General features: G+C 40.0%; 1 protein-coding gene across 1 annotated transcript in view; it reads left to right on the top strand.

Annotated features, from left to right (window-relative positions):
- Positions 1-25,452, top strand: part of WDFY4 (WDFY family member 4) — a 117,306-nt gene that overhangs the window by 24,300 nt on the left and 67,554 nt on the right. Inside the window, exons 13-35 of the mRNA XM_062496929.1 lie at positions 2,190-2,404; positions 3,275-3,375; positions 4,337-4,544; positions 4,815-4,891; positions 5,566-5,784; positions 6,785-6,969; positions 9,872-10,103; positions 12,075-12,226; positions 12,757-12,868; positions 12,982-13,172; positions 14,691-14,843; positions 15,159-15,232; positions 16,072-16,233; positions 18,353-18,444; positions 19,236-19,335; positions 20,148-20,353; positions 20,943-21,112; positions 21,444-21,569; positions 22,025-22,186; positions 22,303-22,500; positions 23,500-23,617; positions 24,182-24,339; positions 24,777-25,015. Of these exons, the coding sequence (XP_062352913.1) occupies positions 2,190-2,404; positions 3,275-3,375; positions 4,337-4,544; positions 4,815-4,891; positions 5,566-5,784; positions 6,785-6,969; positions 9,872-10,103; positions 12,075-12,226; positions 12,757-12,868; positions 12,982-13,172; positions 14,691-14,843; positions 15,159-15,232; positions 16,072-16,233; positions 18,353-18,444; positions 19,236-19,335; positions 20,148-20,353; positions 20,943-21,112; positions 21,444-21,569; positions 22,025-22,186; positions 22,303-22,500; positions 23,500-23,617; positions 24,182-24,339; positions 24,777-25,015 (3,650 nt within the window). The remainder of the gene's footprint in view (positions 1-2,189; positions 2,405-3,274; positions 3,376-4,336; positions 4,545-4,814; positions 4,892-5,565; positions 5,785-6,784; positions 6,970-9,871; positions 10,104-12,074; positions 12,227-12,756; positions 12,869-12,981; positions 13,173-14,690; positions 14,844-15,158; positions 15,233-16,071; positions 16,234-18,352; positions 18,445-19,235; positions 19,336-20,147; positions 20,354-20,942; positions 21,113-21,443; positions 21,570-22,024; positions 22,187-22,302; positions 22,501-23,499; positions 23,618-24,181; positions 24,340-24,776; positions 25,016-25,452) is intronic.

The following is a 25,452-nucleotide window of genomic DNA, read 5'->3' as shown; positions in this document are numbered from 1 at the left end:
GAGATTGTCTAGATCTGACAAGGGTGAGTAGGGGAAAGGAAAGAACTTTTGAGAAGAGAATAAAAACATGATTCAATTCTGTCTTATTATTCCTGGCAGGTTTCTTCTGAATACAGACCTAAAAAAAAAAAAATCTTCATGCAATTCATCAAGTAAATTATTTATACTTCTACTAAATAATACTATTGCTTGCACAGCTGTTTTTTTTTCCTTTTTTTTTCATCCACATCTCTTGTATGATGAGCTCCTGTCACAGTTACTGTTGTGAAAGTAAAACATGGTCCATCAATAAGGATTTCGCACCTTTTAAAAAGACCCTTATCGTGTAGATGTTAAAAAAGTGAAATTTTTCCTGTGTTTATGCACACATAATTACTGCTGTATAGTTCCTCAATCTAAGCAAATTGCATCCTTTTGAGGTGAGTGCACAGTGACAAAAGTTCATAATTCCTGCTTATCTTGGATATAGCATAATAATCTTTATGATGAATAACAGTGAATTAAATTCAGCTACCAAGTTTTGAAACTATGGGCTCTTAAGAGAAAGAATCTGGGAACTACTTAAGCAGATTGGGCAAATTGCTTGGTGACATTTGCCCTTAAAACTCTAATCTGAGGCAGAGCTCAGCCACATTCTAATTGCACCTTCAATATCCTGATTCATGGTGCAAGTAATAAGTGTTAAGAAAAATCAATCCGTGCATATAGAAATACAGAGCATGGTTTCCTGGCCACCTTTGATATTTCCACGAAAATCTCATTTTACTGGAACAAAGATCCATGAAAACAGCTCATTTTATTCCAAACAAGGCAATAGTGGTATTGACAGAGATGCTAGACTAATGAAAACAATCAATCTTTTTGTACATCATTATGCTTTTATTGGATTTATTATGGAATAAACCAGTTGCTTCACTTAGTCAAGACCTGTGTCGTTCTCTGTTTAGTGGTATTGACACATACTTTCCTGCATACAGTCAGAACTGAAGTAAAATATTAATTAAAAGATTAAAAAAGTTGTGAGACTTTGTAATGCTGTAATAACTGTAGTTTAGTCAGGTGGACACTTTCCATGTGTAATGTGATGCACAGTGAAATGTATGCCCCTGGCAGTGAATAGTCCTTCAGAGAGAAGAAAATGTTATCCAAAGAACTTACCGTTCAGATGTGACAAATGGTAGTTGACTTTGCAAAAACAGTATCTATGTTGCAATTGATGTATTGTTTTCTAAGTGTTGCAGTTGGGGACACTGAAAACAAATTGCTCGTTGGCTTTGAAATTGTCCTGTACTGGCTTTGTCTGCATTTCGGAGAATGCAAAAGAGCTCAATTCCTCTTTACACTTAGTAAGCTTGTTCTGAATCCAGTTGCTTCTCACTCATGTTAAAAAATCAAATCCCACTGCCTTTATTTGCCTGTCTGTCACCACTGTTGTCCTCTTCTTTAAAAGTTTGCACTCCTATTTCCTAGAATAACATGTGAGGAAGCTTGAAAGCTCCTGGAAATATGGAATAATTTATCTTTGTAAGATTTGTGTTTAAATACATGATCCAGTTACTTTTACATGAAATCTGGTTAGGTCAATGGGGTACAATGCATTTCTAATTGGGAACAAATTGCTCTAAAGGTAATTTATGATAATTGAGAGACTTTAAGATCATTAAGAAGCAATAATGAAGCAAAGCTTCAATTCAGCAAAACCTATAGAGAAGTGTTTAAAATTGTTTCAATGACATCGCTTGATACAGTTTTGTTTAAGAAGAGTGCTTTTAGAATGAAGAGAAGATCATGTCAACATGGCTTTCCACAGGCTTAATGTTAAATATATTCTGAGTTCTTGTGTTGGTCTTGGAGCTTATGCCTATTAACCTGCCCTTGGTGGTGGTCCCTTGTTTTTGAATGACAGCTGATTTTTTTCTTACTTCAGTGCCATAGGGTCAAGGCAGGAAAGCTGAGCTGTGGATGGCCAGGCAGCTGCTCGGATGAATATAAGCACAGTGTTTTGGTGCAGAGCTTGATAGAACAGCTATGCAGCTCTGCTTGAGCCTCTTGCCTTAAGGGCTTCTTTTCTGGACCAGATGTTTGCACTCAGGGATTTGACAGCTGAAAAACAATTTAAAATAGAATAAGTCAGTTTCCCTATACAGTTTAGTTCCAGCCCTCTGACTTTATTTCTGTGTCCATTTCAGGTTTCCCAGGAAATCCAGTGTGCTCTGGTTGATCATATCCAGTCCTTGGTGAAGTCAGAGAAGAGTCGTCAGGTGATGTGTGAGTCTGGCCTGCTGAGCACCATCATAACCTCCTGCCAAGATGCTTTCTGCAGTGACAAACATCCCCTGCACCTGCCCCTCACTAGGGTGTTTGAGAAGCTTTCATCACAGGCTGTTGAGCCACATGTGTTAAGGTATAACATTCTATCTAATGGAAGCAATTTGCTTTAGTGGTGCCATTTTTTTGCAAAGTTTATAAAATAATTAGATGCTTCACGTAGTGCGCTAATTCAGCAAGACTCAGCCTTTTCTTTCAAGTCCCAGTTAATCCTCCTTTCTCATTGATTGCAGGATATGTGCTTAAATGACTCCTGAAGCTGGTACAAGTTCTGCTGCATCATCTCTGCAGGGGTTGCAAAGCCATTTATGAATTAACCAATTAAGTCATTGCAAAGCAACAAGTGTTATTGTCTCCTGGTATTTATATACAGGATCTCTTTTCTGCAGAGTAAAAATGACTCTCATGTCTCAGATCTATGTCAATGACAGATGCAAAAATAAAAAGTGCAGTCTTCCTCCTCAGCTGCTGTTTCCAGTTTGAGGTTGCACTTTCCGCATTAATGCTAACAAGTGCTAGACATTACAGTACCTAACAGCTACCAGAGTGCAGATGAATTTAAATGCTCAGTGGAAGACTGTATTTCTTTCACTCAAATATGAAATAGGATTTCTAAAGAAGAGCTCAATAAAAAAACCCATCCCATAGATTTTTATTTTTTTTTAAATAGGGCTATTCAGAAGTATTGATGAAGAAGAGAAATCTTCTATTTTTTTCAACAGGAAAACCTTGAAAAGAAATGCAAAACAAGAGAAATATTTGTGTTGTTAGAATGGAAAACATTTCTTCTGTTCTATTTGGGATGTCTTTAAAATTTGGTGTTCAATAAAAAAATTGCTCTCCAGAATTCTAAGCTCTATTTGCATGGTTGCTATGACTCCAAATGTGTCTGGCTTTTTTTCCTTTTTTAAAATGGCTTTTTTTTTCTTTTTTTTTTTCATGTTAGGCAATTTCTGTGGTTGGGAGGTTCTCCATTGCTACCTTCTAGGCCCAGTGCAGACAAGACCAAGGTCCTTTCATGTCAGGGGAGTGATTCAGCTAATGCAGGTAAGCACGCAATGAACAGCCTGTTGCTGTTACAATGGCTGAGTTAGAGATATCTCTGAAATAACAGGAAACTGCTGTTGAGTAGGTTGCTTCAAGACAGTCACTGTAAAGGTGGAGTACGTCTAGAACATTTTCTGGGTATTCCCCAGGTTGGGTCGTACTTGACCAACACTGAGAGCTGATCTAATGGCCAGCAGAGGTCTAATTACAATATCTTTGCTCAAGTTAGATGCTGAGTATAGACTCTTGATTTTGCTGGATCAGACATGGACATGGTTTATAAAAATACTAACATTCTACAAACCAAGGGGAGTGCCTCCTATGTTTTCAGCATTTTTCCCCCTGTGATTATAGATAGAAATAGACTAAGGATAGGAATAAAGAGCACTGTTTTTTATAGTCCCTAGGATATCTTAGTCATCTACCTTGCTTATGCAAGATATTTTCCATCTGAGTAATTTTTCTGCTCTAGTGTATTTTATAGATGAAAGACTGCAGTAAAGTAGTATTTGGTGCTTAAACAAGTCTCATGCCTGAGACATCTGATACAGTAGGGTCTGTATTTGAGTCTTATGTTCTTTGCAGACATTCTTCAAATCCTCTCTCACGTCTTGCTTGTCACTATTCTGTTGCAGCAGAATTGAATGAATGGTCTTTGTGTAAGGAAAATTGAACCAATGGGTTGAGGACATTTTTTAGTAGGGTGAGTTCTGGAGCTACCTGAAGATGTGTGGGAAGAAAATATGGCTGTGGCTCTCCTCATAGACTTCCATTTTGAAATGCCTTCAGTGTACTGTTTCTTTGTATACTGCTGTAGGATTTCTGTAGGCTGCTGAGGATATGTTGTCTCAAAAGCATGAAGTGATGCTCTGAGCAGGGATGCATAGAATATGGGCAATACCACTGTCTGGAAAAAGACTTGCAGACATTGATCTGGTTAGCTGCTGTGTTCATCTTTCAGGTTCAGAAGAGAGTGTGGTGGACAGTAAATCCGATCCTCACATCGTTGTGCCTGTCAGGACCTCTCCTTGGCTGTCTAAGGGATCTGCACTGGCACTTCAGACTGCCATGAGTCTCATCTCCATGACATCACCTCGGAACTTCCAGCTACACAGCACTGCTTTAGCTCCATCGTTTGTGGAGTTTGACATGTCCACGGAAGGCTATGGGTATCACTGCTGTTGCTTTTATTTTAGCTGCTCTGGGGTCTCCAAGCCCTTACTCTGAACACAGTAACTATTCACTTCTCTCTTCATCTTAGTCTATGTACCCTATGGCTACCTTCCATGTAGCAATGTTCCCAACATATTTAATTACTGTCCTATTGCTGACAGTCTCCTCTCTGCTTTGCTGCCATGACTCTGCAAAACCAGAAGTCACCGGTGACCCTCAGGGATTATTTTATTTCCGATGATGGGTTCGTGCTTGCTTTTGTATAGGTGTTTATACCTCCCTACCTTGGCCACTGTCATGGGATCCAGTGCAGACCAATCTGTCTCGGGAGGGACTGGCATGGGTAAGCACTTTGACTCACCTACAGCACTGACTTCTCAGCCCCAATGAAAGCATTCAACAGCTGTAAGAAAGGGCAGCTGTGCATTTCAAAACATTTCTGTGCCTGTGTCCCAGACCAGCTCTGAACTGTATAACTTGTACTGCTCAGCAAAGTGGAGAATTGGGTGCAGCTTCTCAGTGTGATGAATTAATATTGGCAATATAAATTTAAAGCAGGCTTCTAAAGAAACAGTCTTAACAAGTAAGAGCCACCAGATTTTAGGGTAATCTCCTATGAAAGGAACAGGAACTGTCACTTAATGAGATTCTCTTATACAACAAAATCCTCTATTGGGTGGACTGGGAGATGGCTGTACCTTTTGCTTCCTGAATTCTTGTGAAATTTGAGAACTTGTTTCTGGCTCAGAGATTGCTAATTCATGTGCTCCATACCATGGAGATCTAGTGGTCATTTCTCATCAGTCAACTTTAGGTCATTTATACACGTGCACACACTCATATGTACAATCGCTGTGATATTGAATACAGGCAATGAACTACAACAGAATAGAAATTAAACCCCACAATCTAATGTTGGTTCTTCCACGGTATGGAGGAATGAAACAGAAAGCAGTTTGCTAATGGCTGCACAAGGAAAGCAACTTCCTTATTGGTTTTTTTTGTTCCTGTCTACAGGGAGCAGAGCATTCCCTCCCTCAAGTGGCCTGACATTCTGCTGCTGGTTCCTGGTTAGCAAGTTTGGTCTGGGGCACTGCAGCCACCCACTCCGCTTCCTTACAGTTGTCAGGCACATGTCAAGGGCAGAGCAAGAATTTGTTTGTTTTTCTGTAAGCTTCTTCCCACAAGATCGTTCTTTGGTCATTTCTACAGAAGAAGTGGAATTCCAGCCACTTGGTAAGGCTCTTTTTGGTCAAGCTGCAGTGCTGTGTCCTCTTGTTATCTGGAATTTTTCATTAATAAATTTCCCCTTCTTTGAAGTACCCAGGATATTAATGGGATTTCTCTTCAGTTTTTTTCTTGAATCCAGTTGTGATTGCAATTGTTGCCCATGTTTATTTTTTTTAAGTTTGCTGTAGGCATTGTGAATTATGGCAATATTCAATTGAAAATTTTTAAGTGTCACTTACATTGTGGTGTGCAGTTGTGGAGACTGGGCTTGAACCAGTCTCTTCTGTGTGACACTAAGCAGATTTGGAGAGTGGGACTGAGTATTTAGGGAGTGATCTAGCTTCCTAATGAAAGAACTCATTTCCTCTCCTTGCTCTCAGAATGTTTTCTATTATGCCAGCCTGTTAATATTGTTCCCTGTTGATATTTATCCCCTTTTCCTTATTGAGTAGAGTAGGTACTTCAAATGTAAATGTGATTGAATATTCCAGAGGAGGTTGGAAATGGAGTGGGAATAGTAGCTGGGACTTTTTCATGCACAGCTGACGTTGTGTGAGTGCTCTGATTGCCTTAGATAATGATAAAAACTCCGGCTTGCCTTTTTTCATAAAAGCTACAAATTAATATAGAGACTTTTCTCATCTCATGGATTTGCTAGGAATTTTTTTCTCTGTGTCAGCTTACTGTAAATACACTGAGGAGTTCTCCTCTTATTGAATATGCTGGGTTTTTCCTAGTTCAGAGTAGTTCTGCAGTGTCAAGGCAGACAGCAGTTGTTATTTGGGAGGGTGACACAGGGTGCTGGAGGGATCTTGAGAGCTATGCAAATTGTAGGTCCTGATAACAGACCTTGGGCAGTTTTAAAAAGACATTAGATATAATAGCATCAAGTCACATTCTACCCACAGAGTGTCATCTTCTTTCTGTCACATTTGAAAGCTGTGTTCCAGAGGCAGGTGAAGATAAGAAACTTCCTGTTGGTTTATTCCTGTTTTTGCTGTTACAGATATTATGGAACCTGAGGGTGAGGTCCTAAATCCCTCCCCATTTCCAAGGCAAGTCCAGTTTGGCTGTGGTAAACTTCTGGTCACTGGCCAGTGGCATCATCTCACGGTGACAGTTGCTAAGGAAGCAAAGAAGATCTGCATTGTGTCAGCTTATATAAATGGTCAGATGCTTGGCTCTGCAAAGGTAAAGGCTCTGCATAGATCTTGTGCCTGATTTTTGCCTTGCATTGCTTTTCATTTCTACATCCCAATGCACCTAAGCGTGACTTTTCAGTATTAATCTGGGAAACTCCAAGCATGGTGATTTACACATGTATCACCTGCCACTGTGCTGGGTGTGAGTGGAGTCAGAAATCTGTACAAACCAGGGTGTACTTGTGCTGCTTTTCAGAAGTATGTTCTCATCTTATACTGATGCTTTGACCTACTTCTCCCCTCCCTCTTCAACATGTAGATAGCCTGAGCAGTTTGTGTGGTGATGCTTCTCTAGATTTGGGGATAGCTAGGTTGCAGGTAGCTCAGGGTTATGCTGCTGCAAATCAGTTATACCCTTAGGCCAACATTTTCTGGGTTTCCTAGTGATTCAGAGGATCTATCAGTTTAAGTCCAAGATCTGCAGAAGTTGCCAGCTATAAAAAGTACTTCACATCAAGGTGGGACCAGAGAGCTCTAAATCAAGGATGACTTGGATTTAGGCTAAAACCTGCAAAGGTGATCAGTTCCACAGAGAGTCTCCACTCTTTCTTTTGAAGAAAGCTCTGTAAAAGTGGAAAGGTCACAGAGAAGTAAGCTGCTGTGACTGGACAGCTGTTTGCAGGAATACAAAGGTGGGAGGAATTTCCTCAAGAATCTAATTTGGTCATGTTTCAAGCTGTCCTCTTTCTCTTACACCCTTTCAACAGTCAGTCAGTGGTCTTTTTCCTCACTAGCACACTCAGCTCTCAGGAATAGATAGGTTTTCTTCTGGGTTAGTTTTTCAGTGTGTGAGATGATATCAATCCAACAGTTTATTGCTAATATTGGTGTACTGGTATTTCCCCTAATATGCATTTTCTTGTGATTTTTGTCACACAGCAGTCAGTTCTCAGGTTGCATGAAATATCAGGCAAAAGTAATCCAAATGCACCCGAAGGGTTCATAATCCACAAGATAAATGAGAATAGCCCCTGGTTTCTATTATTAATATCATCATGCCCCTGGTTTTGCAGTTAATCTCATACTGTTTCTGAGATCTGTTTTTTGGATTATGAATACAGTATAGAAAAGGCAGCCTATTCTTTCTATTATATCTCTGGTTGGTGTGGTGGATTTTTGGTTTTTGAGTAGAATCCTTTAATGAATTGAAACTTGTAAACTTGGTCTCTTCCTTTGTGTTCCCATATTTCAATTCTGTCTCAGCACGTGCAAAACTCACTTGTGTGTCTTATTCTTTCCCTGTAAACACAACCTGTTTAATTCCAAATATTCTCTTTCCCATACTTGAGAAAAATTATCTGTCTTAGAAATGCCTTTTGGGACCTATATCCATTTCAAGAATGTAAATTTAATTTAATTTGACTTCCTTCAAATGAGACTGAAAGTCATCAATAAAACTAGGCCTAAACATTGCAATTGATGAAAGAATTCACGGCAAGTGTGCTCAACACTCAGTGAAACAGCTCACATAAATAAAATAATCCCTTAGCAAACAAAAGATCAGCCCAGTGTTAGGTTCACTGACTTAATGCAAGCCTTCATCTTGATGTGTACAGTGAGGAAAAATTGTCTAAAAGGCTAGAAATGTACAAAGGTTGTTAACAATATCAAAGGCTACTTTTAGTTGGTGGAGTTGAAGTGGGGTGTGTTACGGCTGCATCAAGTCTAATATTTATTCACTCAAGTGTCAACTCCTGCCTCTTAATATTGACCAGCCATGATTTCTTAATCTCAGTAGTCAGAGACCAGTAAATGCTTGGAGTCTCCCATCCTAACAGCAAATTGTTAAAGACAGGGTTAAGCCCCAAAGTACAATATAGTTTCTCTCGACCAAATTCCAACTACTTCCTGCTGGAGCTCTCTGCAGCTTAATAAAGTGATAGACTCAGTTTAGGAGGCCAAATCATTATTTTGGTAGCAAAAATAAATGGCCCTCTTTCCTAAACAATGTTGGCTCCACTGAAGCTTACTGATGCAATTGGACAATCTACACTCTTTAAAAACTTCTTATTTTCCATTTATGCTTGTACAAAGTGTGAACCGTAACTTGTCTTTCTGTGTTGTATCTGGAGTCAAGACAGGGCTTTTCTTTGCAAGCCTTTTGACTGTGTTTTTGGAACAAAAATTAGGCTTAAACAGTCAATATTCTTCAGTTTACAGTACTTCTCAAAGTTCAGTTTCTGAACAGCAGTTGATAATTGTTGTGGTGGGTTGACCTTGGATGGATGCCAGTGCCTACCAAGCAGCTGTATCATTCCCCTTCCCAGCTCAATAGAGGAGAGAAAATAAGATGGAAAATGACTCATAAGTTGAGATAAGACAGTTTATTAAAGCAGAAGTGAGTTTTCATGTGCACAAGCAAAGGGGAAAAAAATGGGTTTATTCTCTTCTTCCCATCAGTTGAGCCACTTCCTGGGAAGCAGGGCTTCAGCATGTGGAGCAGCTGCTAACAGGAGGCAAGCATTGTAAATAATGAGCTTCCTGCCTTCCCCCTTCTTTCCTTAGCTTTTATGTCTGAGTTGACATTACATGGTATGGAATATTTCTTTTTAATTTGGGTCAGCTGGCCTAGTTGTGTGCCCTCCCATGATCTTGCCCAGCCCCTTGATGGGGGAATGTTGGAGAGCCAGCGCTGGCGCTGCCAGCTCTGCTCAGTAACAGCCTCAACTCTGTTGTGTTATCAACCCCTTTGTAGCTCCAGGGCAAAGCACAGCACTGAGGGCTGGTGTGGGAAAATGAGCTGTGGCTCAGTCAAGCCCAAAATAATTGTGTTGCACAGCTGACTGAGAATACCATGAGCAAAGACGTGGCAGGCAGTACCTTACAGGGACAAGACCCATGAGACCCTGAGTGTGTTGAATTCCCCTCAGTGAATTCCTTCTCTGTTGCAGATGCAGTATCTGCAGCCTTTACCAGGTAGCTGTATTTCCATGGAACCCTCTTCCTTTATTGATGTCTGTGGGTACATAGCTACTCCTCGAATTTGGAAACAAAAGTCCTCCTTGACCTGGCGCCTTGGTCCTACATACTTGTTTGAAGAAGCCATTTCTGTGGAAACCATAGAAGTTATCATTAAGCTTGGCCCTCAGTATTGTAGCAATTTCCAAGCAGTACAACTTCAAGGTATGTGACAATTCTCATATCCACCAGTATTTATTTGTCAAGGCAGTGTTCTTTTTATTCTTATGATCGTCTATTAGTGCTCCAGCTGTGTCTAGAGATCACTCTTGAAGTCGGGAAAACTGTGTTACTGAATGTTGTACAAGACTGTAGTAAGATATGTGAGGATCTCGTAACATACTGTGAGTTAGAAAGAAAGGTAGGAATCAAACATCACAGAGAGGTGAGGAGTGAAGAGGGTAACATGTCCTGAGTTGCAAGACTGAGAAGCTTTAACTGAGACATTCTGCATTAACAGTGCTAACAGGGAAAAAGAAGGCAGAAAGCAAAGTCTGGAGTTTAACTGCAAATGTCTGCAGAATAGGAGAGAGCACAGGGAAGAGAGGGGTAGGGCAGTAAGTTACATTCCATTTAATGAAGAGGCTTTTTAACTGTTGTTGTTGGCTTTTAACTGTTTAATGTTGTTGGCTTCAATTATTAAACAGAGAAAACAGACAGAGAAAACATTTCAGTTATTGATTACTGTTTGTTCAACAAGTGGTGCATTCACCTCTGTGCTAGAGCTTGGGATGAAATGGGATGGTCACTTCTCATTTGAAAAGAGCAAAATAATCTTTCTTGGTGATGCTCCAGCCGAAAACAAAGTAAAAAGACTGGCTGAGTGCACTCCTTCAAGCAGAATACTGTCGATCTACACACAAAAAGCTGCAAGTCAAGGGTGGGAAGGGGTTGTTGAGAGAGAAGTGGTGTCAAAGTACAGCTCTGAAGTAAAACCATTACCTGTAGAAGTCAGAAGAGTTTGATTTTTTATCATTGAGTCTTTATGAAATCTGAGGAGCTTGTTTTCTGCCACTTGTTTTCTTACCAGATTTAGTACTAATCATAGATTGTGGCTATCTGACTCTAGTGATGCCCTGTCTCAGGGAAATAAAAGAGCAACATATAAGATCTTATCTCCTAGTTGTGAAATGATCTCACTCTCTCTCCCTGCACTTTCCCTATTCCATCAAAACACCCAACGGAACTTAGGCAAATGGAAATTTTGACTTTAAAAACGTTTTACCACAATCCACCCAAATACTACAGAGGTTTTTTAACTTAGAAAAAAACGATTTATGACGTTGTTGCAAGCAGCAGTGGGAATTTTTGGCAGTGTTGTGTCCTGTCTCCCCAGTGCATCATTGCTTCTTGCTAATCAGCTGCAGTTGTGCAGAGGCTTAGTCTGCAGACCAAGGCCTGCTGGAAGGGAAATGGTGACACAGTCCAGGGGCATTTTATTTATAGTTAATCTTCATGTGGTATGTGAACTAATTTTTTGCTTATAAGGGCTGTGTCACCAGCACTAGTAAGCAGTTTTGTAAGTCAGCTTTTCCCAGTCTATAAAATTGTCAAAAATACAACTTGACTTATTTTTTAAATAAAGGTACATACAGTTTTTCCAAGTGTGATCAAGAATAGAAAAGTCTTTAAAGAAACGCATATGAGAATTTCATATTAAACTGCTGAACCTGGTAGTTTTTAGAAGCTTCCCAAATGTGGGTTGGCAGCTCTGAACTTTTGCCTCTGCTCTGCTCTCCCTCCACAAAAACACTTGCTTTGGGTGCCCCGATAAAGTTACCAGAAACACAGAAGGCCTCTGAAATGTTTTCTATGTCCAAAAAGTTTGCTTATATTGTGTGGAATGAGAGAAAGGATTATTCTGGACATTTATGAGCTTCATGAGATGTTATGAGAGTATAAAGACTCAAGGCAAACCAGTTACCAGAGGACACAGCACAGCACAACTGCTGGTGATGCAAGCTGCCAAGGACTGTGTTGCAAAGGGTGAATGTTTTTTTCTGGTTATAGTTAAGACAACGTAAAATTATTTCCTAAACATCAGTTTCCTCCAGTTATTTTTCACCTGCTTCTCTCCTGTCCTGAATATTGAACAAGTGAAGTTCCTTCAGATATTCACAGTCTTTCTTGTTTTAGGTGAGGACCAGTGCAGTGATCATACTATCACACCTCTGGTGGCAGAAGATAAGATTTCTTTTGGAATCAATGCTGTGTGCTCATCTCTCACTACAGTCCAAGATATAAAGAGCTCTTACAATAAAGTGGATGGTCGGCTGATTGCCAAAGAGGTCACAATTTTCCCTTGTCTTAAACAAGTTTTCTCTGGCTTCTGATCAGTTTCCTAGAGCCAAGTTTCTGACTTAGTCTTGCCTGTCTACCTTCAGTAATTTCTTTTCCACTTCTTTTTTCATTCCTTAACTTTGTTCTACTCAGAGGTTAATTTTCACCTAGGGAGAGGAATAGATTCAACAGTTGTGAGCACAATGTTAACAGCATTTTTTGAAACAGGAACAGAAGTCATAATTTTCAGGTTTTATAATAATTTGTTTCAGTCTGTGTTTTCTTAATGCCTTCACAAGAACTTTTCACATGCTATTCTATAATTTTTGCTAATATCAGGTTATTGATATGTGAAAATAGTGGCATTGTGGGATGTTGGTGGTGGGTGAATATTTGTCCTTACAATCAACATTTTATGAAAAATGATGGTTTTCCTAGTCTAAAAGTAATAATCTAAAGTATTAGAGCATGCATTTGTTACTTTTAGTGTCCCTGATACTACCAAAGATTTTCTTAAAATGCCTTTTATCTGTTTTAGATTGGAATTAATTCTCGGGACAGTTCAACTCCAATATTCCTAGCTAAGAATATTGCTGGACACCTCTCAGGTTCTTTGCGGACTATTGGTTCAGTTGCTGTGGGCCAACATGGTAAATGCACTTGTCTTAATGTTTAATATTCTTTTAAGAGCGGAGCTTTTTGCTGTCCAACAATAGATGTAGTCTGTGTAACTTCCTGGTAGAGTAACACTGCAATTTCCTAGGGGTGAGAGTGTTCCAGTCCTCTCCAGCAGCTACCAGTCTGAACTTTGTTGGAGGCCCTGCCATTCTCCTGGGTCTCATTGCTATGGCCCGTGATGACCACACCATGTATGCAGCTGTCAAAGTCCTGAACTCCATCCTCAACAGTAGCCCCTTGAGTGGAAAACTGATGAGGCACATCCATGGATACCAGGTAGACACACTTTTGTTCATTCATTCTGGTTATAGTCTTTCCCTTGTAGGTATTTATCCCCAGATCTATCGGTGGGAATGAACCAAACATATCCTGGTTATAGCCACTTGTGGTTGGAACTTTGTAAGTTAGGAGGGGGATATATCCTGTGCTTACAGTCCCTGGGAACCTCTAACAGTTTATCTGCTGAAGGAAATGTGACGACAGACACCTCTTGGTCATGATTTAATAGACATGATTTAATAAACTAAATAAATCAGTGCAGCAGATTTGTGGCTGACCCACTCTTCACCTTTTACCAACACACTTGATCCCACACACAAAAGACCACTTCTCAGGCAACTTTTCTTCCTCCCCTTGGCTCATACAGCCTGAGATTCCTCTTTACAGACTGCCCAGTGTAGGGCTGACAATGAGTTCCTATGGCTCAGTCTTCACTGCTTATGAGGAATTGTGCTGATATAAATAAGTACTGCCTGAATTTCATTGATTAGGTCCATCTCAGATTAATCTTTAAACCTGAAAGCTATGCAGATTGAAGATTTTGGTTGTATGTAAAATAAAATATTGGATGGATTGAGGCTCAAGTATGAAGTTTCACTTTAGTATCATTTACTTTGTGCTGCGTAAACAGAGCAGAGAACTCTGAAGGAACAGAGAAGACTCTTTAATATAGAAGGTTCCAAACAAGACCCTTAACATTAGAGTTTCATGAATGATTTATTATAAACTTTCCATTTTCCCAACATGCAAATTGTTCATAAATTGATTGCAATTTGTAAGAATATATTTATCCTACTTAGATATTGCTTGCCCAATCCTTTCTTGTAGGTCAGTGCCTGTCTTTATATTGTGTATGAGCTATTCCTTTTGATTTTTTGCTAAATAGTGTTCTCTCCATGTGACTGATCCTCATGTTGCAATGGAGTGCAGCTTCTTTTTTTTAACAGCCAAGTAATAAATGTGTCTTGATATGTATTTTCAAATTAATTTCTATTCCTCCCAACTTTTTCAAAATGGTTTTCTGAACATTCTTCTCACAGTATGTGGAAATTGTTGGATAATCAAAGGTAGGCTCAGTTGAAAAACTGGCAATTTTTCATTGGGGGGTAAAAATTAATATTTTTTAAATTAACGCCATTTGTAAGCAATCAAGAATGCGTCCATGAAGAATAGCATAGAACACCTACTGCAGTTATTTACAGTTATATTTGTCTGTTGCTTTTTAAAAAATGCATTCAACATAATATGGCATGTATTCTCCTCCTGTTCAATGCCACAGAGTTGCCAAGCTCCTTCAAAAATTCATCCTTACACTTCCTGCATGAAATTTTATGTCTGGACTGAAAACTTCATTTTCTTTATGATGCTTATGCAAAATGCATGCATGCATGATTGCTACGTCTGAGTAAACTATATGTTAGTCTTGAATTAAAGAGAAGTGTTATATGTTAATTTAGAAATACAGATTTCTACTTGGCAGATACTTGTTAATTCTTTTCTTTTTTTTTTTTTCAGTTGCTGAGCTATCTGTTGAAGAGGAAAACACAGCTGCTAAACAACAGGATTTTACAGTTAATGTTCTCCCTAGTGGGCACAGCTGAGCTGGGCTTTGAGTCTTCTGTCATCAAGAATTATAATGCATTTCAATATGTTCTCTGCAACTTTGAGGTAAAACTCTTCATGTTACTCTGTGGGTTTTACTATATTAAAGATGGCTTTATAATACAAGGTTTGGTTTGTTCATAGCATCTCCTGGATGCAGTATTTGGGATGGGATGGTGTGTTGTGCCTGCTCCTCAGGGCTAGAGCTGGAGCTACAGTTCCCTGCCCTAGCAGGGACTTCTAGTGCCTGCAGGGTGCAGTACAGAAACACTGGAAGTTTATCATGTTCTCGCTAAACTAGTTTTAACTGTTTCTCTGGTGCAGCTGCTGTTCTCACAGCTCAGCAGAGCAGTAAAACCTCTGCTTTCCTTTGTCCTTCAGCTTTGGATGAAAGCACCAGAAAATCTTGACCTTGCTCTTCTTTCCCATCTTGTGGAGATCTTGAAGTCCTCCAGGTATAAACATGTTTGAATCACAAACCTGTGGGCCAAACTCATCTGTAACCTGAAGCTGGAACTCTGAGGTGGATATGAAGGGTCTAATCCCAGCTGGAATCAGTGGATTCTGGGAGTGAATCATTCCTGTATTGCTCTTTCAAGCCTGGAGTTAGTGGTTTGATCAGCTCCTGAGATGACTTTGGGGCCAGACTGGGAAAAGATATCTGGTTACCTGGTTCACATGGAATCACTGCTGTACAATGAAAGTTTAAATATATGCTGGGGAGGGGAAATCTGAATGTTTGAATTGACTATGAAATAATTTTTAAAAAATATTTACTATTTAAATTTAATACTTAAAATTTAGTATTGAAGTTGCTTTTAAAATCAAAACATAACCCTTTAATGAATATTCTTAATCATCTGGACTGCAGTTAAATGTGTCTAAAGAGATTAAGCATGGCAGAGGGGATGAGTAAAACTACATTCCTGCTTTTTGGTAGCAGATAGTTCTGTGCAGAGCTGTCTGGTGCCCCTTGATAAGTTTTACAGGAATAGCATTTTTTGCTACCAGCTCACTGCTTGAAAATGCAAAAATGTTTTCTTTGAACTTGTTGGAATACAACAGTTTCTGGGGGAGAGGGCAGAGGAAAAGAGTAGAACACAAAAAATAGTCTTCAGATCTCCATCACTGACACATGTTCAATTCGTCTGACAGTGTTTGAAATGTTACAAAGACAATATTAGAAGCCAAAAGTACAAACTATCAGTGCAACCTGAGAATCCTTTCAGCTGAAATGCAGCGAATTTGATCATTTCCAGCAAAAGCCTTTAATAGTCCTGTGCTTTTTTTACAGAGATCTATGTCAGAATGTTGCAATTGCCTACCAGGTGCAAATGGTGCCCAAGCTTGTTTTCCTTTTCAATGATCCTGAAATCAGCAGCTCCAAGATCACTGTGGCCTGCACTATTCTGTCCCATCTCTTGCAAGGATACTTTAATACAAGGGATGTTCTCAGGTAACATTCAAGGTCTATAGCTTTTCCTCAGATTGCAGATGAGCTATACTTGTGTTGGAGACAGCTTGACAATATTGCTTCCCTCACCTTGTCTTTGGTAGAACACCAGATCTCTGGCAACTGTAGGATTCCCTGGTGAAAAACTGATAAAAACTTTTTTCTTACACTCCAAGGTTATATCTGTGTGAAGGTGAATTGGGTGAGACTGTTATTATTGTGGCACACACAGTTCTGTAGGTATGACTGGGATTACTCAAATATGTACTTAACATTTGGTTTCCTTAAAGCCTCATCCCTAAAGTGTCACTACGGTATTACAACTTGGCCCCAATGAACTGTGTACCTAGTCCTGTTGGTTTGGTTTATATCCCAGTAACAATCCTTTTTGTTCCTGAATTTCAATCAGTTAAGTTAGTCAGGATTTCATGAAGCGTAGCCTTTTAATCCTTGTTTGTTCTTCACAGAATGTAAGCACTGCTTCATTTTATATTCCCAGCCTAATTGCATCAGCCTGTAACCTATGAACTGAGGAAGGTCCACATAGTGCTGTCTACAGCCACCTAATTCCCAGGGAAATGCCCTGCACGGATGGCAGCTCTGTTTGTAATAAAATGTAGAAATAGAGTTGCATGTCAAATCTGTGGACTCTGCCTTTTGCTCTGCTGGAGAGTATGAGCATCTCTAATAGTTAACTGTAGATTTAACTAACAAATGAAGTTAGTGTTTGCCAGGTCTTTTATGAATGTATGCTTCTGGATATATGTTACCTGTATGCATATTTCTACCCTGGGCTTGTAGGAATTAGTCTGTTCTTTTTTCATATAGATGGTGAGACAGGTGAGAGTCATGGAGTTAGTGTATCAAATTTGTCGTGTTGGAAGGAGTGTGAATGAACATATTTTGGTAAACAATCATGACTTGTTATTCCATGGTAATATGATTAGTTGTAAGGCCCATGAGTGCTGAGAGAGTGGACAGAGACAGTCCCTGTCCTTCTAGCTCCAGGACTGCAGAGACTCTAACAAGCCCTCAGCAGCACTGAGAGGTGCTGGAGTTTCTGCTGGTCCCAAATTTGGACTTCTAGAGGAAATTGCTGTGTGGGCCATTCCTGCAGAACAACTGGTGTTCTGTCCCTTAAGAAAATATCCTTCTTGTTGGCAAGGGAGTCTGTGCATTTTCACTAAATATGCATTTATCACATTAATCTTTCTATCCTTAGGACCAGGTAATGTGTTAAAGCAAATTGCAGGTGAAAAAGGGTGCCAGTCCTCCTCACAGTGGACCTGCTAAGGTTTCTCTGTTCTCCTCTACATGCTTGGAAGCCAAGTGGTCATAAGAGTGATATTGGAATGCCACAGGCTGCTCAGAATCTTCCATATAAACTGAGGGCTTTACTCAGGATTTCTTTCCTCTTGATGAAAGACCTTTAAAGCAGAGAAAACGTTTCCATAGCAGAATATATTTTATGTTGATTTGTAGATATTTTTGGTCATCAAAGCATAAGAATGATCCTAAGCTTTTAGAGAGAATCCGAAGAAGGGTCATGAAGATGAAGAGCCTTGAGGAGAAGCCAGATGAGGAGTGTCTGAGTTCATTTGGTCTGTTCAGCATGGAGGAGACTGAGGGGAGACCTCACTGCAGTTACAGGCTTCCTTCAGACATTGATCTCTGCTTTGTGGTGACCAATGACAGGACCTGAGGGAATGGCCTGAAGTTGTCAGGGGAGATTTAGGCTGGACATTAGGAAAAGGTTCTTCTCCCAGAGGGTGGTCAGGCACTGGAACATGCTCCCATGGCAGTGGTGACAGCCCCAAGCTGACAAAGATCAGTGTTTGGACAATACTCTAGCACAGGTGTGACTCTTGGGGTCACACATGGAACTCTTGTGTCCTGCTGGGGGCCAGGAGCTGGACTTTGATGATCCTTGTGGGTGCCTTCCAAACAGCACATTCTGTGACCTTTTAATTTACTTCCTATTTTTATCCTGTTTATGAAGTGGCTAAAATTTCTAACGATGGTTGTTAAATCTTTGTTAACCAGTATTCAGCTTTGCATGTAATCTCCAAGTAATTAAATTAATATCTTTCTGTTGACCACAACTGCTTCACTCCTCTGCAAGGATTGGATTGTTCCTTGTTTATACCTTGAAACCTTCTACTGTGGATGAAAATCAGATTTACCTGGATAGTGTGGCTGAGAGGCCCACTGAAGGTGAGGGGCTGCCTCTGGGGTGTGTGTTGTAATAGGTAACTATAATATTTCCCTCCTTCCCTAGGACTTGATGAACCCTAATTACAGCATTACTGCTTCTGCCTCCTTTGGCTGCATTGTCCAGAGCTGACACAACTCTGGATTTCAGATATACACAGAGAGAAAGGAAATTGCCCCAAAACTAACCTTCTGGGCTGTTACAAGGAATAAAATTTAAATGGGTATCCTGGATTTTCTGTCAAGAATTTACTACCCTTACAGTCGTAGCAAATAATAATGTGGAGCTCTGCATCTCTTAAAGTACCTGTGGATTTGTCAGGTTCATGTGGAGGAGCAGCCACTCATTTGGGCCCCTTCACTGTGATCTTTCAGTTGAGATTTTATTGTTATTGCACTTCTCAACAACAGATCATATTAAGGAGACCCTGGTAACTGTAGTTTATATATAGACATCTCAACTAGGCAATACAAGTCAGATTTCCTGTTTGCATTTCCCTCTCTAGTTAACCTGAGATTGCTTCCTGTGAGATATTGTTCAAGATGCAGTCTGAACGAGTTTTAAATGACTCTAGAGAGAGGTCTTTGGCAATGTTAGCACAGGTTGTTTCTTGTGTTAGCAGGAGTCCTTATGTCTAAAATTAGATGTCTGCATCATTGTACTCTGCAAAAACCCCTGATATAAGTACTTCTACAGGGCTAATTTGGTGCAAACAAAATTTAAAATTGTTCATCAAAGCAATGGAACATGTTTTGTCTCTTCATTACTCTTTATTGCTTTCTGATATTTGTAGCCTTAAACCAAACATCTGGAAAGACAATCTGTCTTCGAAACCAGCTACTGAAGATGCTGTTAGATGTAATACGTTCAGACAAACTTCACCTGTCCTCTGAGTAAGTAGAAACATTTAGGAAATTGTCTCTGTCTTCCAGATTTTTCTTCTTCCTGGTGCTTAACCAGGACTATGCACACTGATAATATTTTAATTTTAAGAATACTAAGTAAGAGCAGACTGAATTCAGAGAGACTTTTTTTGCCAGTGATTTATCTGGCATTCACACAGCTGTGTGGTCTGATCACACATTGGATATCCATTTCGGAAAAAAATCTCACATTTTCAGGAAGTATGGTGAAGGGGGAACTTGGATACTGATGTTTCTTCTGCATAGCAGAGGTTGAAGAAATCTCATCTGTCTTTGAAAATCGAGTCAATCTGATGTGGGTTTACTTGCACCCCTCTATTGTAACCATGAGAATGCTGTTATTATCATTCTACCTTCCATAACTGAAAAGCAGATTCCATAGTGCTGGGAGCTGCAACTGTGCATTTTCATTAGATAGCACATCTTGAACTTGAAAATGTAAACCAGAATTTTGAATTTCATAGCTTGAAAGATCTAGTCTGCGATGTAGTTTACTTCAGTTATCAATACACACTCTCAGAAGGGGCTTCATATTAATGAACTCTTTTGCCTGACAGTAATGCAAGGTTAGATGTAGCAGGAATGGAATTACTTCAGCTGTGTGGATGAGTCTGATGTTAATTCTTTGTGATTCTCTGTTGTGGTACACCTTCAATGAGATTTTTCTTTTTTCTAGAGAAACATGAGCTTCTAAATCACTTTAAGATAATTTTAAATAATATTTCCTTTCTGTATTCCATGCTTTTTCCTTCCATGCATTTTCATTTACCTGTTTGTCCTAGGGAAAAAGAAAAGACATTTTTGGCACTGGGGCCAGACTGGTTTCTGCTGTTCACACAGAGCTACCTGCACTTCAGTACAGTTGTCCTGGGAATCAAACTGCTCCTGTGCTTCCTCCACGACCGTTTGCTGCTGAACAAATTCAAGGAGGGAATAGTGGCTGGGCGTTGGCTGGAAAACAGCTCTGCAGGGTTGAATATTCTGATGGGTATGTGTTGGTTTAACCTTCCCAAATCACTGCCTTGATCCAGCTCAGTGACAGAAGATCACTGTGTGCATGATAGGAGAATTCCCACTGGTCTCAGTAGACCAAGAGTTTAAATGATTTTCTAGGGCAAACTTGTCCTGGAACTTCAGCATTTCTGTGCTGAAAAGTGGAAAGCCTTTGCAGGTAATTAGCAATTCTGATTAGCATCTGCAGGATCTGCAGGGCCTTTTTGTGTTGCACAAAATCAGGCTACTTCATAAGCCTGTAACGTGTTCAGATGTCAACTCCTGCTCTGAAACCTTTTGTTTCTTAAAGATTTGTTCAGCTTTCTTTTTGATAATTAGACCTAGGGTTCTAAGAAAGGGAGGAGAAAGGAAGAGCAATAATTCAGAATGTCCTTTAACAAAAGTGATAGTGGGAAAAATTGTTATCTGTTAGTCTAGGGGTGTTTTTTAAACTGTTGATACTGCAGACTAGCAGACTACTGAGTGTTCTGGGACAGAGTCAAATGAAGATAAAGTTGTGTCAGTAATCCTTCTGCTGATATGACATTTATTTTTAGACACTTTCCTTTTCTTTTCCTTCAAAGATAATTTAAAAAGTCATCCTCCAGTTTCTGACAATGGCTACTTCTTGATTTTTGGATTTTCTGTATTGCAAAGATGTCTGACTGATCATGTTCACGTCCCTGAGATCTACTTGGTTGTGGCAGAACTCTTTCTGGCAACCCCACAGTGTGAACCACCTGAAACAGTCAAGGTATGAAAAAAATAAAATAAGAGCAGACAAGCACCCAAAGCTGCTACTCCATTACTATTTTGATATTCTATGCAAGTTAATCTTATTTGGGCTTTGTGATAATAAAAACTATTAATATTTTTAAAATTAAATTTTTTAACTTTAAGAAAATGTATGTTCAAAACAACCTTGTTCATGCAAGTATTAAATGTTACAAATTTAATAGGAGAGGAAGGAGCTGCTGGAGGTAGACCTATGTTGGTTTTGTTCTGATGTAGAGAGAGCAGGCATTGTTTTTGATGTATCATATGTAATTCTCATCTCACAATGAAATATCTTTCTTCCTATGTAGAAAGATCTTGAGTCTATGTTGCAGTGGCTCTTGCAGCACCACCTTATAGAGAATGTCTACAAATCTGGGTTGTGTGCAGAGGCAGCTGTGTTACTGCTGGAAATGGTTAGATTCACTGTGGACAAGGTACGTGTTTTGCTGCAAGACCAGTGCAGTGTGAATGGCTGAATAAAGAGTCCAGGTGGGACAGATGCTGGTGGCAGCCTTTACCTGTAACTTCCTTTACCTGTGATTCCTGCTCTGCCCCAGAAGGCAGTAATGAACATGACAGTGAGCAGGAATTTCCAAGGGCCACAACAACTACTACCCTGGTTATGTAGCACAGGAAGTGATGGGCTCATGTTTAAGAGAGACCAAAGACAGCTCTTGCCCACAATAGTACTCAATTTTATCATTCTTGATGATGCCACCTTTCTGGTTGGGTGTATCTTCAGTCTGCAAGGCGAGGGTTGGCTCCTGGTGCCTTGTCTGACTTTTGTGGCTGTGTCATGTTTGCTTAGGAATACCTAAAGAGGAGCAAAGATAAGCTTTCATGAATGAGAGGAATGCTGCCTTGACCAGATGCACATTTGTCTGTTCAGCCCATTGCAGATACAGAAGCCTCCTGGGCGATCGCCTATCCAGGGAATGTTATTGAGTTTCTGAGCTTGATCTTCCACAGTTATACACAGGACCCAGTGTGGCACTGTCCTGACTTCTTGAAAACTTTGGCTATGCTTGCTTTTCATTCAGGACCACCCAAGGTATGTGTATAAGAGCCAGAATAAACCCTCCAGACCAGAGATGGGTCACTAGGAGAAAAAAAATCCCACAATTTACCGTAGACAGAGTGAAAATGTATTGCCATCTGCTCTCACAGGGTGGGTCTGAAGGCCTTTTGACTCCTGATGGTCCAGCCATTGCTGAAGGGAACGGCTGTGCTGATCCCTCCTCTCTCCCACTCCTACCACACCCTGCCAAGAAACAAGTGTGGGATTTTGTTCGAGTCCTCCTGATGGACAGTCTTCTCAACATGCCAGCAAACAAACAAGGACATCCCCTTGAGCTGCTTCTTGAGGTTTCTCATATCAGCAGGCTTTGCTGTTCTACCTTGCACTGGGGGTGGAAGGATAGGACATACCCTGCTAGCAACCTAGTAAAAAAAGTGCTAACAGTGACAAAAGGAAGGGATTTCTATAATTCCTCTGCATTAATGTGAACTAAAAAAATATTGTCCCTGGAAAACAGAAAAGACATTTTTCAGGCAATGTTTAATATTGAAGAAAGGTATGGGTGGGGGGGGGGAAGGGGGGATCATTTTTCCTTCATAATACTTGCTTGTCATTAGGGCAGCCCTTGAATTTGTTGAGAACAGAAAAATTCACGTGGAGCACCCTGTGTACTGATTTTTGAGATAACAAAATCTTAGTTCTCAAACAAAAAAACCCTGTCTCCACTTTAAATACAGATTAATACGAGCTGTAGCAGATGAGCCTGGATAATAAATTTCAACCACTCAAAGCACTCTAGAGAATTAGAGAATCAGAGTAGTCTGAAGAAAGGGGAAAATGAAAAATTTAGGCTTTGACTCCAAATTGTCAATAGTCCAGGCGTCCCAGATGTGAGTTCTGGTGCAGACTAAGCTTAGTAATATGAATAGCAATGAACATGAGCTTGACTGCAATTATACTGAGCTAAAACTTCTTGTGGAGCAACAGCCCCTTAAAGGTTTATAAATGCTATCCCAAGGTTTGGTACAGTTAAAATAGAGTTTATATTTCTGTCCGAATCCAATGGAGCTCAGTGTCCCTGACCACAAGACTTTTTGGGAACCACCTCTGAGCCATATTCTGGCCCTTTGCAAAACCTCATTTTTGTTCAGTGTGCAGAGGGTGACTGTGCTGGGTATCAGCATGATACCAGTACCCAGTAAGATTTCCTGGTTTTCTAGCTGGGAATGAAGTTCTGCCATCTCATCTGTTGTCCAGTAGCTGTCCACAAATGCACTCTTGCTGAAAGTGGAGTTGAGTCAGATTTCCTGTTTTCCTGTACTAATATGTATGCCATCACTGTATAGGCTTTTCCAGAAGGTGCTACCAGTGAGCAGAAGAGACTTTTCCAGACAAAAGTTCTGCTGTCTGCTATGGATGTCTTTCAGGTTGCCAGCCAAGGTGAGGGGAAAACGAGATCAAGAGGTGAGTGGTGAGAATCACATTGTTTAACTGTTGTTTAAATATCATGCTAACTGATATTTAGCATGCAAGTGTAATTGTTAGAAAGGTTTGGAAAAAATAGCTAGGACAGTCCAGCTCAGCAGGCTCCGCTGTCCATTCTGTCTTGCTGTAAGCCAGTTTGCATAAGTTATTGTAATTTTATATTTTTTTCTGGAGAGCCTCTTCCTTTTTTCTTTTTGAGAAGAGATTCTGAATATTAAAAAGGGAGTATGTAGGAAGAAACCTAGGTTTATCCTTGAATGCTTCTGGAAACAGTCCCATTAATTTTGTTGTTGCTGTTCTCCTTTGAGTTGTTAGTTAAACGAGGTCTTCATTACAGCATTTTAGGTTCCATCCTTAAGATGGAGCTGTCATTTCCAGGCTGAGTAAGGTGTTCCTGCTATACCTAGAGTCTTCTTATATATGTCCCATCTCTGGGATATTACGGCATGAGACTGTTCCTTCTCAGCTCTGGTAATCTCACATTTCACTTCTTTTTCATTTCCTCTTATTATGGAATAATCAACCCTTTTATATCTTCTCCAGGGAGCAGTGATCCTCATGGTACTTCAGAATCAGCTGCACCTCCATCCATGATGAATATTGCCTATTTTGTTCAGAAGCTGGTTGAGAAGCTGAACAGCAGAATGTTTGCTGCTGACCCCAAGCAAATCCTGATCTTCATTGTCAAACAGATTATGTGGGTGAGTCACTTTTTTTCTCCCCAGCTTCTGTTAACATGCTGGTTTTTACACTGAGGTCGTGATACTGCAGTTCTGAAGAAGATGGCTGCAATCCATTTGGTGATTGTTATTGTTCCTGGTTTTTTGCATGAGAGCATAACAGCTGTAAATTATAATTAGAGATAAATGGAATAGAGAATAAAGAAAATATAGTTAACTCTTTTGTGATGCTGTCTGCTGGCTATATGCACGTTGCTGAATGGGGATAAATTTCTCTCTTCCACAGTTCTGAGGACTTTGGCAGAAATACAGAAAACCAGAATTTTTATGTAAAGGGTAGCTCAGGGGAATTTTGCTGACATAAGTTTCCAACAGCTTAAATGAAGTGGGAGGAGTGGACCCTTGGGGAGAAAGTCCTTGGAGCAAGCCAAGTACTCTGCTGTTTTGTGTTTTCACAGGTCTTAGAAAGCTCTGCTTCTCAAAAGGAAGTTTTCCTCAGTGCCCTGTACAGCTGCCTAAACAGAGCCATCCTATACTGCCTATCCAGACCACAACAAGCACTGCCTGAACAGTTTAATGTCCTGAATACTCTCATTGTTCTGCAAGAGCAGTGGGACATTATTTTTGCAACTTACAACTCAAATAATAATTTTGTCATCTGCCTGATGTACTGCCTTTGTCAACTGAACTCGGGCAGGTACAAATATTCATGTTATTATGTTTCCTTATATCTCTGTGCTGTACCTATGGAAGTGGGTGCAGAGGGGGAGATGTCACATAATTTAAGCAATATCTGGTCTGAGGAATCCACAGAAGCTGAAATTGAGCTGGATCCAGCATTTCCAGCAGCCTACTCACTTCAGAGTAGTAACTGCAGTTAACAAGCTTGAACTGATTTCAGTGGAGCTGGCTCACAAGCCCATCAGGAAAATGAGCATCTGGAAATCTTCCTGGGATGTGGGCTAGAATCACTTCACAATCATGTAGGTGGCCATTCTCCGAGACATCTGCATGGGTTAATTTAGTGAGATGTTTTTTCTGATCCAGCAGTCATTTGTGTGTGAGTACATTTAAAACATATAAAGAAGTGTGCATAGATCTTTTGATCTTTGTGTTATTGTTGCAATATTTTAG

Source organism: Cinclus cinclus, chromosome 7 (assembly GCF_963662255.1).
Source record: "Cinclus cinclus chromosome 7, bCinCin1.1, whole genome shotgun sequence".
NCBI classification, from domain to species: domain Eukaryota; kingdom Metazoa; phylum Chordata; class Aves; order Passeriformes; family Cinclidae; genus Cinclus; species Cinclus cinclus.
This window is presented reverse-complemented; position numbering and strand designations above follow the sequence as displayed.